This window comes from Gymnodraco acuticeps, unplaced genomic scaffold (assembly GCF_902827175.1).
Source record: "Gymnodraco acuticeps unplaced genomic scaffold, fGymAcu1.1, whole genome shotgun sequence".
Taxonomy (NCBI): domain Eukaryota; kingdom Metazoa; phylum Chordata; class Actinopteri; order Perciformes; family Bathydraconidae; genus Gymnodraco; species Gymnodraco acuticeps.
This window is the reverse complement of record NW_022992130.1, coordinates 663,453-678,805: the sequence shown is the minus strand read 5'-3', so window position 1 is coordinate 678,805 and position 15,353 is coordinate 663,453. Positions and strand designations below refer to the sequence as shown.

Genomic DNA, 15,353 nt, shown 5'->3' with positions numbered 1-15,353 from the left:
GGGCTTCGATTAATTTAACTCCAATTATTATGAGCACTATAGTATGCTCCAGAGAGCGGTTTCATTGTTTCTCCTCCGTTACAGTGCAGTAGGGACTGTAGGAGCCAACATGCTGTGCAGCCTGTGTTTTATAGTTATATTATCTTCATTATTTGTTAACGTCACACACTCTTGTAATTGGATCTTGGATTTCACATGGGTGTGGTTAATGGTATTTAGGGCTGGTGGTGTATGTGGAGGTTTGGTAGCATGACAATGGGGGTGAGCTTACTGTAGCTCTGATATCTTTTGTTGACCGTATGATTCTGTTTGTTTATTATTTTGAGTTACAATATTAAATATCCTTAAAACATCAAGATCAGTACAGACTTTATTATGTATATGCGTCACATCAATGAGCGAAGTTTAGCCTCAGCGGCCGTATTCAATGGGAATACAGCCGCCACAGGGACAGTGAGACATTTATGTTGTGACTGTCCTCCAGTTTTAAAGTCTCCTGATTACTAGGTGACTTCCTGAACTGTACCCATCTTTACTTCTAGCCTTTTCAGGGTCTTTTTCTTCACTAAAGTTGTTTAATGTCAGCCGACTGATTTGAATTCCACAGTTCAGTCATAAAGACTCCCTCCTGGTTGCTTTAGGATCACTGTCCAGCTTTATTAGAATTGAAATAAACTGAAAATCATGGAATTAGATTGTCAAAAGATGTGAAAAGATCCGTACAATAAGTGTTCCCTAAATAAGGGTGTCAGAGCCGTTCACTCTGCAGAAAGTCAGCAGTTTCTAAAGTGTTTCTTGAGAACTGTAGTGAGAAGTTTTGAAGCCTTTTGAAAAATAGTTTTGTATATTATTCAAAAAGACTAAGCCACCATTCTCTGGCTTTCTGTCTTACACACATAATGCTGACCAATTACAAAACCTCCTGCCCTTTTCTGTTTCTGATTGTACGTTCATCCTCTGCTTAGCTCAAAGTCTTAATTGAAACTGAATTTCTTGGTGTTTCGCTCAAGAACCACTTTTTGTCTGACATCTTACGACATTGAGAGCAAAGTCGCCACACCCAGACAGGTGTGCTCTAATGTATATTGGGCAGATGTGCAAACTGAAAATCTGTGCCCAAAGTATATAAAACATGGATTACGCATATTAGACATCAGTTGGCTCTGTCCCAATTTCATGATACAACATTTGGAAACAAAGTATTTGTACTTATTAATGTCAGTTTGCATTTGTATTGACTTTTGAGCGTGATGTTGACTAACACTATTCTCCCATGATGCAATTAAGACTGAAATGTAACCGCTTACGGCTAACACATTAAGACACATTTCATTTATTGGTGAGATAGCCCCAAAAAGATCGGAGGAAATTACGCTCAAACATTTGTGTTTGCTTTAGAGGTTTTCCTCAATTCAAAAAATACAAACTAAAACAGAAACTCTAAAATAATAATTCCAGCTGCAGACAGGCTATCTGTGAATGCATTTTATGTATGTGTGTGTGAGTCTGCAATGCATGCTGGTTACATATCTATATCTCTGTTTGGGGTGCGCTCTGCAGGCTGGCAGCAGGATGTTGAGACGGCAGCAGTCACAGGGGGGAAAGTATTCGAGGTAGCCGTCAGCCGGCCCAGATACATACGGTATTAGGCCAAATGCTGCCTCACTGACCCAGTTAATGCATGGCCTAGTTTGGTAGAGTGTAGGTGTTGTGGGACATCCCCATCACACGCCAACACTGAATCCCTTTTTTAGTTTTTAATATAAGCTAAAATGTGTGAAGCCCAACATAATTCATATTAAGAAAAGATAAGGCCACGGTAAGAATGTGTCAAGTACAACAAGGAGCACTGTACACTTGCTTGGTACATGCATTATTTAAAATGAAATGAGTTTTGAATGAACTTACAGGATTGATTTGTACTAAAAGTCTCCAGATTGTGAAATAGATTTGAGATGGGTTGGGCATATTGTAATGAATTTTTCAGGCTGTATTCATATTGAAAACACGCGCATAAATCTCATCACAGACACAAATAATGTACACAGACACACACATTACATATATTCAATTATATGCAAAAAACACCTGTATTTGCACAGGCGATCACAGACATCTGCTGTGAATGAAAAACACACACACACACACACACACACACACACACACACACACACACACACACACACACACACACACACACACACACACACACACACACACACACACACACACACACACACACAATGCATGCTGGTGCAACAGGGGCTGAGACAGTGAATGACTGTGTCAGATCAGAGTTTTAATTAAAGCATCTCTGGCCTGCCGAGGAGCAGGAACAGCAAAAGGCTTTTTACTGGGGAAGTGTTTGGCACTTGGCAAAGCTTCTTCATTTGAAAAACAGCAAGAGACAGATTTGGATAACAACAGAAGCCAAAACAGTGTCTCTGCTTGAATGGAGCTACAGCCTTGTTCTATTTAGCTTAAAACAAGGTTAAAAATACTCCAGTAATCAGTCAGGGTTACCCATATTATAATTGTATCATCATTCAACTATTGGCCTTGTCTTCAGATACAGTATATTAGCAATGGGGGGCATCCATGTAAACACACTGTTTGACTATAATATTGCTACTTAACTGAGCTGTAATGTTTTTGCTTTACTTTGAGCAAAACTGGACTCTGAAATTGATGTACAAGTTGTCATTCCATTTGGTTTTGGTTCCTCACAAAGGAATACATTTAGATTTAGGGAGTGTTCCCAGAATGTTGTTGTCTGGTTGAACCAAACACTGAAGAGACTGAAGTATCTGAATAACTTTTGGATGAATTGCTGTGCAATTTTGACAACCTAGTGACTAGTGTTGATTCCTTTTCATAATATTTTCCATCCATCCATCTTCTCCCGCTTATCCGTGGTCGGGTCGCGGGGGTAGCAGTTCCAGCAGAGAGCCCCAAACTTTCTTTTCCCTGGCGACATCAACCAGCTCTGACTGGGGGATCCCAAGGCGCTCCCAGGCCAGCGAAGAGATATAATCCCTCCACCTGGTCCTAGGTCTACCCCTTGGTCTCTTCCCAGCTGGACGTGCCTGGAACACCTCCCTAGGGAGGCGCCCAGGTGGCATCCTAACTAGGTGCCCGAACCACCTCAACTGGCTCCTTTCGACGCGAAGGAGGAGCGGCTCAACTCCGAGTCCCTCCCTGATGACCGAACTTCTCACCTTATCCCTAAGGGAGACCACCAGCCACCCTGCGGAGAAAACCCATCTCGGCCGCTTGTATCCGCGATCTCGTTCTTTCGGTCATGACCCATCCTTCATGACCATAGGTGAGGGTAGGAACGAAAATGGCCCGGAAGACAGAGAGCTTTGCCTTCTGGCTCAGCTCCCTTTTCGTCACAACGGTGCGGTAAAGCGACTGCAGTACCGCTCCCGCTGCTCCGATTCTCCGGCCCATCTCACGCTCCATTGTTCCCTCACTCGAGAACAAGACCCCGAGATACTTGAACTCCTTCACTTGGGGTAAGGACTCATTCCCTACTTGGAGTGGACAGTCCATCGGTTTCCTGCTGAGAACCATGGCCTCAGATTTGGAGGTGCTGATCCTCATCCCAGCCGCTTCACACTCGGTTGCGAACCGATCCAGTGAGTGCTGAAGGTCGCAGACCGATTAAGCCATTAGAACCACATCATCTGCAAAAAGCAGTGGTGCAATCCTTAGTCCACCGAACTGCAGACCCCCTCCCCCATGACTACGCCTCGAAATCCGATCCATGTATATTACAAACAGGATTGGTGACAAAGCGCAGCCCTGGCGGAGGCCAACCCTCACCGGAAATGGGTCCGACTTACTGCCGAGGACCCGGACACAGCTCTCGCTTTGGGAGTACAGAGATTGGATGGCCCTGAGTAGAGACCCCCTCACCCCATACTCCCGCAGCACCTCCCACAGTAACTCCCTGGGAACTCGGTCATACGCCTTCTCCAAGTCTACAAAACACATGTAGACCGGATAAGCGTACTCCCATGCCCCCTCCAGGATCCTTGCGAGAGTAAAAAGCTGATCCGTCGTTCCACGACCAGGACGGAATCCGCATTGTTCCTCCTCAATCTGAGGTTCGACAATCGGCCTGACCCTCCTTTCGAGTACCTTAGAGTAAACTTTCCCGGGGAGGCTGAGTAGTGTGATGCCTCTGTAATTGGCACACACCCTCTGATCCCCCTTTTTAAAAAGGGGAACCACCACCCCGGTCTGCCACTCCTTCGGTCATAATATTTTGTTCATTTTAATTCTTTAAATGTACTATGATGGAAATAATCAACTTGATATTTGTAACTTTATCATCAAAATATAATGTAATTATAACAAAAAACAAGTTCCTAAAATGTTTCTAAGCTTTCAGAGGTGTTGAGAGGATGCGGTTTGTTTCTCAAACCATTAGAAGTAGGAACTAATCAGTTTATGGTCCAATCTGTAAACGCTGATCGAGGAACTGTACATTTTATTCTCTCTCTATCACATCTCACCTGGTTCAGCTGCAGCTAGACCTTTTTTAAAGATCAGTTTAATGTGAGCCAGGTCTAAGGTCAGCCTTTAGCCCTGCATGAATAAATCACCACAGACAGGTTGGGTATATCTACAGAGATGTTAGATTTCTGCTCTCACCTCCAAGCTTTGTCTTAAAAAATGAGTACAACACCACACGTTCTTTTGTTTTGATGCAGATACATTGAGTGCTGCATGCGTCTGGCCTCTCGTGTCACCCACCAGCCTGTGATCCACTGTCTGAAATGCCAGCCGGGGCTGTGGGGCTGAATATTGTGATAGCGACAATGATTTTTGACAGGGAAGCTCTGACAGGCTCTGACAATGAACAGCCTGCTGCATGGAGCAAAGCGGCCGAGTGGAAATCTGTTGCTGCTGGGCTGTCCAGGGTCACATCCCCGCTGCTGACGAAAACAGCCAGTTAGGGGAAAGCAGACACAACATGTGACGGGTCTGTTGTCTCTGATATGTTGAAGGGTGTTTGGAAATGTGCAGCTAAAATGTGTCAAATGTGTATTCGGAGACAAAACGAAACATTCTGCCGTGCTTGTTGTCTCTCCTTGTTCTTTGTTATTATTGAAGGAGTCAGTCTCTCTACATCTACATCAGCAGGGTAACCTTTTCCATCAGACAAGCATTGTTATTTCTCTATTAAATGAAAGTAATTGCATAAAAGAGGAGTTCCCTCATTGAACAACCAGCATGCTTGTTTGTTAATTATAAGGAGGCATGATTTATTCACCTTTTATGAAGAGACAGTGCTGTACAGAAATAAAACCTTTCACTGTATTTTCTGGAACAAATCGGCCTTGTGCTACCGATAAAATGTCAGCTGAAGACCTACCTCCACCTTGGCATTTTCAAATAATGCTTCTTATAATGACGCGTTTGTACGGGGTCACATCAAGGAAATTGTAGAAACCAATCTACTGGTTCTCTGGGTACCAATCCTGTGACCCACTGATACTCCTATGGGTGTGTTTGTGGGGAACTATTACACAATCAATTACCAGAGATAATTCAGTATAAACTCTAAACTGAGGCACAACCACACTCATGTTTTTTCTAATGCAGGAGTTCAAGAATCCAAGCTTTGAACTGCACCTACAGCAGAGAGATTACCTTGGTGGAAACACATTCCTGCAGAACTTGGGGTTACAGTGATAGGGTCATGAATATGGATGAGCGAAGATAACATGCCCTACAGTGGGCTAAGTGGAGTGCTGGCCTAGTATTCTCACACCCACTGACTTATGATACACAGAGATTGGATGGCACAGTGGAAATGACATAATACCAGCTTTAATGTTTTATTAAGTTCATCTCCTGTTGACTTCACTGAGCCATTAAGAGCGTCTCCCGTGTGCACTGATTTCCTCTCCCTCCTGCAGCCGTCTCTCTCTGTTGTTTTTTCATGCTTCTCATGTGATGCTCTTTGTGAACAACAAATTGAATTTCCATTGACGAAAAAATGACTGGAAGGATTATTAACATTTTGCTCCTGTTGTGGATGTTTCTTGCAGCTCAGTGTTACAGCACTACAGTCTCAAACTGTCAGCCTCTCATTGAGCAGCAACAGAAATGTTACCATGGAAACTTTGTTGAGGGAGCTACAGTAAGCTTTGCAGCTAATTGCTCGATCAGAACAAACAGCTTATTTTTCTACTTAAAACATTTTTTTCACCATTTTCCTCTGCTTTTAATTCAGCGTTAGTCACACACACCATAACACACCCAGTTCAGATCACACCTTTAATGCTTGTCGCTTTTCATGTGCTTCCTATTTTTCTGTATGAATTAATGATGAGTTGTCACCACGGAGAAAACACATATTATGCGTGTGTGTATAAGACACTCCAGTGTTATGACAGGAACAAGACATCTCCTATAGAGATTTAAATCTATATTGTAGGTTTATGAAGGTGTTTGGGAGTGCCTGCAGCAGGTCCTTTGAAGATGCATCAGAACGGCTTAGAGTGCTAGGAGTTAGATCATCAATGATGCATCAGTATGGTCAATATCAGCCTATTTGATCTATGCTGGTTTACACTCGCTCATTAAATACCGCTACATGTCCTGTGCAAAGTAGTGCCTGTGCTAGTTTAATATTATGTCATAAAAGTATACAGTAATAATTTGATGTCAGTGGAAGTGGGCGTTACATATATTCCTACAAAAATACTTTTTTCAAAACGGAATTCCTAGAAATAATATATAAATTAATCCAAACATTTTCAATCATCACATTTTAAAATTCAAATATTCATATACTGTAGGTATTTACCTAGTTGTAGAGTTAACTGTTCTCTTATTACTCTTTTGACAAATGTAAAACTACAAATATTTATTTATCACTAGTTATATTACTCATATTCCTCCATATTACTTATTGGTGGTTTACCTCGTGCTGCAAGATAATTCAAGTAATAATTAAAGAGTTGTTTTGGAACAGGAGTTACTTGAGACACTAAAAATAAAAGGCGATTTATAAATAAGACTAATTATCTAAATATAACTGGTGTCTAAGGCTGCATGTGTGGTAACACATTATCACTGCCAGGAAGAGCCAATATCTCTCCATGAAGAAGCACACGCACAGAAAAGAAAAAACACAGGTCTGGATTTTGCAGGAGGAAATATATATAGCTGTGATCGTCATTGTGATCTTCATCAGGTGTGTTAACACATGTGCTCGCGGTACATTGCTCACAGCGAGCCTCCCACCGCCAGCTGACAGCTTCACACTCAGACACCCACCCGCAAGTATCGTATCACAAAAATGCCTACCCATAGATACAGTTCTGTCGTATATTATGTTACATCTGGTCAAATATGTGACTCATGGCACAGTCATCCCGTGCAGACTGTGATATCGGCACAAACAGACGCTGCTCTTTTATGGATACACCAGTGCTGGAGAGAAAGGAGTCTGCAGTCATCCAAACAGTCGTGATAAAAAAAAAAGCTAAATTAATTATTGTTCCCCTGCTTTTCTTACGGCATTACCGACAACAGAGCGGTTGGTCTTTTTAGATTTGTGTCTAAAACATTTTATAGTCCTGAATGGCCGTTTGGGGCTGTTTTATGAATCCTCTGGCAAAACAATCAAATATCCGATGTATCTCTGAGGAGACGCTCTCTGTGGTGATTGTGGTTTTCCTCGTAAAAACTGCTGTTAACAAAATCCCTTTTGTGATAACTGTCTTCCATTCGCTGCATTTTGCTCCATCATCACTGACTCCTCGGCTCAGGATGGTTATAGTTATCCATTCAAAAACATGACAACCAATAATCGCTTTATTCTCATTTCAGTGCCAGCACATTTGTATTTTCATTAATATCCATAAGAAACACATTTTCCTTATCTCCGTTTTAACTCGGTGCAGATAAACACTATAAATACAAAACGTTTGTACTTCTTAAAACACAAAGTTCACCTGCAGCTACTACCTATTTACATAAACTGTTTTTTTTCTTCATTAAATTAAACTATTTCACATCAAACCCTCATTGCATGGTTGTTTATATTTTAGTGTGATTGCATAAAACCATTGCTCATCCATATGTCTGCAAAATAAAACCATTAGATCTCTGGTAGTTCACTCCCCTCATTTCCAAATGTAAATAGTACAAAATAAAAACATACTTAATGTGGTCACAGAAAAAAACAGAGCTTGTGCCAAAAACACCTTCCAGACGATGGCTTTGCATCGAGTGTTTTCAGTCCTTTCCCCAGCTTATAGAGGAAGCATCTGAGTGTCAGCGCAGTAAAGTGGAGCTCCTTCTGTTTGCTCATCTTATGATGCTACAAACCATCGCAGAAACTCCCTTTACAGACGCTCCAAAGAGACTACAGAAAAGGAGTGTTATACAGTGGTGACTGCTCTAATTTCTAGTTATCAAAAGGTTTCTGATGAATAAATTAGATGTTGAAATGAAGCCAGTTCAGTACTAAAAGGTGACCCCTTTGTTCAGGAGCAAGCATGTGCAGTAATGCATTACGAAGCTATCACTAGAAAGCAGCGCTATTGCCAAAACACGCAAGCAAAAGGCTTAAAAAAGGCAAGTGAATGCAACGCTTTACATTTTGCATGCATTGAATTACATCCCAGTTGTATTGTACATTGGCTGCTACATTGATTGGAAGTGCAGTTTTTTTTTTCTCTGTCCATAGCAACAGAAAAAAATAAAAAAACATACACGTTGCCCATCTCAACAGAGAAGATAATTAGTTTCACCTCCAGACTGCATCTGACATCAGTATTCAGTGCTGTGGGAATGTTTTCAAAAGTAGATGATTCACAAAGATGCACAGACCCTCACCTCAGAGCAGGAGTTTAAAAGTCTTTGTGCTGCTTTTCTTAACTCTGTACCGTAACCATGCCACATCTCAAGGTCTGGATTACATATAACACTTGACAAAAGATGCCACATCCACCATTTGAAAGAAATTAAATGATGCCAATCCACCACATTTATAGAAAACAGATGGTTAAAAAATTAAATAAAAATCCTTTCTAAAATTATTGAAATTCATGCAATCTGTTATGACTGAATTTCGTTCTCCTTGGATTTAACGGTCTGGGCCTGAGTAGGTCTCAAGTGGTCTGAGAGTGAGCCATGCATGGCCACTATCGCTGTATATGAAATGTAAAATGAATGTAGTAACTTGGATCACTGTCGGAGCACTTGGGCGGGGCGACTAGTTACAGAGTTATTATCACTGCTGCTGTATGACTATCATTGAAAGGATTATTACCACTCTGGGCAACGCACTGACATCAGTAACTTTTAGGATTGTGGTTCACACAGGAGTTATATGGCAATATGCAGCCGCAAGTCTTCTGGAGGCTGTTTTGTGTTGAGGTATTAACAATTAGGTGCTGAATAAACCTCAGAGATATTATATTTAGATCAAATACAGAAACGCTTTCACAATGACCATACTGCGGGTGCATGTATGAATGCCTGTGACACACAACACACAACCACACACACACACACAACACACAACACACAACACACACACACACACACACACAACACACACACACACACACACACACACACACACACACACACACACACACACACACACACACACACACACACACACACACACACACACACACACACACACACACACACACACACACACACACACACACACACACTGAAGTTTGCTACTCTGCACTACTTTCTCAGACTCTTCGGTTTCTGACACAAGTCCTTTCTTCTGAAGTTGTTTACTCCAATGATCTCGGTCTTCATCTCTTCTTCTTTCCAGAGTGGCCTGTCTCCGTGGCTTACTGCTGGTGTTGCTTCAGGCTGAAAACAAAACACAGGAAAGAATTTGTTAGTCTTGTTTTGCCTGTGACACAATCAGATCCGACAAGACGGTGCTCTTTAACTGCAGGGAACATCAAGCCCTCTGGGGGGGGGAAATGTTTTGTTTCTGCCATGCCCTTTACATTTACCTTTTTAAAAAAAAAATCTTTTTCTCTTGCCATTCTTAGTATGGCAGAATAAACACCGTCCACATTGCGAATGTGAGAAGATACACATGCAGAGCTGTAGCACTGAATTGCTTTATTTTTGTCTTCCACACTGAAAATAATTTCCTTTCACAGAGAATGATGGCTCCACTCGATGTGAAGCATTAACCAATAATCCGGTTTCACAATCTTCTCATAATTACAGCCGTCTATAATGCTTTCCATCTGGCAGTTCCACAAATTAAAACAAAGGAGAAAGATATGAGCTTAAACCCTTGTGTTTAAGGTGCAATAATTACTGCGGATTTGGCCTTTATCTCCAGCTGCTGATTGTTTTTTGTGATGACAGGCGCTGTGGCTGCATTCTGTAGCTTTATCTCCATGAAACAAAGCAACTCCAGAGGCAACCGCGCCACATTTAATTAAAACAAAAAGATAACTTGGATTGAAGCTAACGCCAAGCAACACCCATCTAGTTAAGAACACATATTTAATGACATTTATTTGGAGCACCCATAGGACGATTTATCATCAGCAAGCTGATCTTTGCGAAAAATAGCAGAAAAAGATGGAGATTCCATTTCATTTATTCAACTGCCTGAAATTTTACAAAAACATCCCAACAATATTATGGATGTATAACAATGACTCTTTCATCTCTGCAGCTCTTTGTGGGCATTTGTCTCAAACTGTTCCTCTTGTGAGATTGAGAAGTTTTTTTATTTTGTTAGAAGATGCATTTAAGAAATGTTTTAATCTCAGAATGAGCTGAGCAATGCCTGTAGTTATGTTTTGTTTGGAAATACAAACAAAATCAGACTCATTAAGTGGAAACAAGTTGGTTGTTTCGTTGCCATTTGCCTGAAAAAACGGCAAAACAAATTCACCCATTTCATCACAGTCCTTTTTAGAAAAGCCACTCCACCAACAACAACACTCCTAATTGGAGTGTTGCCCCCCACACACACACACACTTGAGAGAGAGAGAGATATCCATCCCCCCCGTAATGGCTGTTAAAACAGTGGCCTCTACACCCTGTCAGCTCTGTCGGGACTCATACTGCCCTTTGGACTGTTTGAGGGGTGGGAGGGTGTGACTTTTGTAGGCTGTTTGGTTCTCTGGGGAGGGCACAGTTATTGAGGAGGGAATGAAGGACACAGGAAGAGCAGAAACATTGGGTCAAAGATGGAGGGAGAACGGGGTCAGTCCATTCTGGGGTGCAAAGTCTATATGGCTTAAAGGTGCATTACCTAATACATAGTTTGTTTGTTTGCTAGGTCTAGATTTTCTAACCATTTGGTCTTATCTTTAAAGATCTTTCTGAAAAACCCTTCACACGAGTCGATGGCTTTTGTGTTTGGATATATGATGAAGGCTGCACTTAACTGTTATATTCAGTATTGATTTGCTTTATTTACAGAGGTTCGCATCCTTCTTGGCTTGTGACCTCTTATAATAACGCTGCTTGTGACCTTCTACGAGAGGTGATTGCTTTAGGATGATTTATGATTGGTAGAGTTGAAGCTAATGATTAAGTTCATTATTTATCCGTCAGTTATTTTCACATTAGTTGTTTTGACCCAAAGAAAGAGAAAAAGACCCATCACGTGTTACCAAGCTAGAGGTGATGTCCTTAAAATGATTTTCTCACTGAAGAACCATATGATTTTCAGATGGAAACAAGGAGCACATTTTCATATTTGAGAATTTGCAACAAATGTGTTTTATTTTTGAGACAAAGATGTAGCACTCTCCACTTTTCACAAGAAGGAATAAATGGCTCGGTGGTTAGAGCTGGTGTCACACGCAACATAGTAAGCTGGTTTGAATCCCGAACTGGCCGAACATCTCAAGGATTGTCCTCCCCTCTGTCTCTGCCCTTCAACTCTAACATCTCCAATATAAGCCCTCTGGCCCAGAAATATATTTTAAAAGTAAGAAAAACGAATCTCTTTTTTTCTTGTTTTAATCACTTGCTGACTGCTTACTTTTATCTTTAGACCCCCAGGTCTGGAACCACTGGTTCAGGCTATAACACGTTAATAAAGATAACACAATATGCCCAGGACAATTAGCTAGAGCCCAAGTGGGGGTCATCAAATTGCCTGATGACATCTCCAACTGTCTTAGATATGTTATTTACAGTGACCTAAAAGTAAAGCAAATATTCACAAAAATATTTAGGCTATGGCAAATTTTTTCGAGACAAATATCTAATTTGTTTGTCTAGATTGTTGCTGAGTAATTGTCCGACCATCGATAATGAACCAATCGACTCATTAATTCAGATATTTGTAGGAGTAGCAGGTATGCTTCATAACACCAGATGCCTTCAGGTTCAGCTCTATATTCTTGTCCCAAAGTTATTTCAGAAACGTACATTCAAACTAGCAGATTTCAGGAGAGGGAACGGGTTAAAAGATGGTTATGGTTTGTAGGTGGTAACTATTAAATCCAATAATCTGTCCCAGGGCCACACATGTGGGAGGTGAGATATAGGACGATGTGTGAGGCAGAGTGCAGATAGAGCGCATCTGCCTCTGTGTCAGAGCGTAGTGTGTGTTAGGATGTAAAGGTCACCTTGGTAGCTGTGTGTGTCAGGTGAATGCATCAAGCAGGGGGAGTTGCTAAGGGAGCTGTGAGTCATTTAGGCATGATCCCCCCCTCGTCATCACCCTTGCCTTATTTTCATTGCAGACAGTATGCTCAGGGCAGGGTTTGTGTATTTAGATGTGTGTTTATATAAACAAAAAACCTGTGATTTTTGGGCGAAAGGAGCTATGGAGCCCATGATCCAGTGCCTTCTGGGTAGACAAAGCTGAGCCTAAAGGCATGAGCATGCATGTGTGTGTGTGTGTTCAGATGTGACAGAGGGGCCATGTGAGGACAGCTGACCTACGCAGACCTGAATTAACCTTTCACCTTGCCTTGAGCAGGGAGAGGACACACACACATGCAGCATGCTGCCTCTTTAGCTGGTCGATGGCTCAACTATTCACATTCAGTTATTTTACACTAACCACTGTAATCTCTCACACTCGCTGCCTCCCTCTCTCTCTCTCATTGCCTCTCTCTCTTCAACGTGCATTACTTTGTGCTGTAGTGTGTGTGTCCTCTGTGACACTGATGCTGAATAATTACCAGGGTGAGTAGGCTAAAAGGATTGATCCTGACCTCACCATTATACCCTTAGGGCCTACGTTAACATCAGCATAAACATCACAAATACACATAAGCACACGCTCTGCACATAATCCCACATAAAGGCAGGCCAGAGGTTGGGATTGTACAATGAAGAAGCACCCAGAGAGCAAAGACCATGGAGTTTAGTGAGCCATGTGAACATGGATATTATTATACGGGTAGTTAAAGCCACGCAGTGTCTTTGATCAGAGATACTACCCAGCTGACAGTTCCCATCAAGTTAACTGCGCTTTACTTAGATCTTTTGTTTTCTCTGGTCAACTCCAAGGAGCTAATTAGTGCTCTTGCCTGTTCTGTTTTTAGATATATTTTGAAATGCATGTGTACTTGTACAAAAAAACTATTCATGTTGGTAATCACTGAATAACAACCACAATGCCTTGAGGATATTCTGTACTGCGAGTATGAGCTCTCTAGCAACAGTTGTTCTGGCTCAGACTATTGGATGGTATTGATCAAAACAATGTTGAACCAGACGCAGAAGGATCGTTATAACAGAGCCTGACTCACGCACCAGCATGCCAATAAGCCAATATTATTGGCATTTTTGTTGGCAGGTATTCAAACAGTAATTGCGGTACATAAACATTTAATTGATTCAGGGGTCTATCAAATAAAAGATGCATTTAAGGAAATACTCTACAGCGTGTGTATACAGTCACTGCTGCTACTAGGTCTTACACATTTGAACCACTTGCATGTTCTTGTCACGAGTCTCATAACCAAATTTGAGGAGATTGCCATCTTGTTTGTCATTATGTTTATCCAAAAAACAAGTAATATCCTATTTGCATACATTATATTTACAAAGGGCTTTTAATCAAGACTGCAAGTAAAATAAAGAAAATATAAATTGGCAGAATCAAAACTTGAAACACAAACTTTGTCACAAAGTAATTGCTGCATCCCCTTACAAATACAGCATATCACTTTAAAAAGTTGACTAAAAAAAGATCTCCCGTATGAACGCAGGCACAGTCACCACTGGGAACAGCCTGCCATCATCAACACGTTGGCCAGATTTTCTCACAGCTGTAGGGCTGGAATAACCAATTCACCTCTGCTGACAGCCTTATGTTCATTCTTTAATTTTCACTTTTTAAAACAAGCCATTAGCTTTTACTGGCAGTACTTGAGTCAGGCTAGTTCATACTGGCCAGCTAAGTGCATTGTCTTAATGGTAACACACTGTAAACAGCGCAAATGTAATGCCGAGTTTTATCTAGTTATATCCCCGCTGTTATTATCCAGTACAGGTCCAATTACAGCAGCCAGTCTGCAGCATGACCTGCAGCTGACTGGGGATGAGGCACATGCACGTCACAGATAAGAAGAGCTGGCAGACGGATGCACCCAGCTGTTTAAAGAATAGAGAAATATGTTGTTGTTTTATGATGACACATTCCTAGAGCCATCACACACACACTCACACACAGGCATAGAAGTGGGCCGCATACACACAAGTAGACGAAGATGCACACACACGGTTTTCATGGATGTTTCTTCGGTGAGAGCTAATCCCCTGCCACTGTCAGCCGTGCTTTCGTCTCCTTCGGAAAGCTCCTTACACAAGCCAAAGCTCAGCCTGAGTGTGAAAAAACACACACACCCTACAAAAATACACACAGACATCCACACATCCACATTTAGTCAAAGCTATGGTGCAAGATCGCACATCACTTTGGAAAAGCCTTGTCCACGCTGTAAACAACCAAGAGATAGGAACAGGAAAATCTCAATAGCCTTTTTTCCATAAGTACTCACATGTTTCTTCATTCACACCACCAACACATGACTGTTTACAACTATAAACCACTTTTCTGTGCAGCTCAATAATCAGACAGCTTGTTCCTATAGTAAGTAGACTTTAAACACCTCATTAATTCTTATGTCAGAACTTCCAATGCCTCAGAGAGAGAGAGAGATTTCATTTCCACTTCCACTCCCATGTCAGCAGAAAAGTGACACTCACATCTTGTGTGAAAAAGGCTTTAATTGCTATAACAGCACACCCCTATTACTTAATGTAATGCGCATTGCTGATTGGTTATGTGTCTATAAATGAGACTTGGTCTGAATTGGTTCCCAACACATCTCATGTATTGTGTTTC

General features: G+C 41.5%; 1 protein-coding gene across 1 annotated transcript in view; it reads right to left on the bottom strand.

Annotated features, from left to right (window-relative positions):
* Positions 1-7,825: 7,825 nt before the first annotated feature.
* The window catches only part of zgc:171482 (zinc finger protein), a 63,265-nt gene continuing 55,737 nt past the window's right edge, over positions 7,826-15,353 (bottom strand). Inside the window, 1 exon segment of the mRNA XM_034203837.1 lies at positions 7,826-9,870. Within this exon segment, the coding sequence (XP_034059728.1) occupies positions 9,849-9,870 (22 nt within the window). The 3' untranslated portion in view covers positions 7,826-9,848.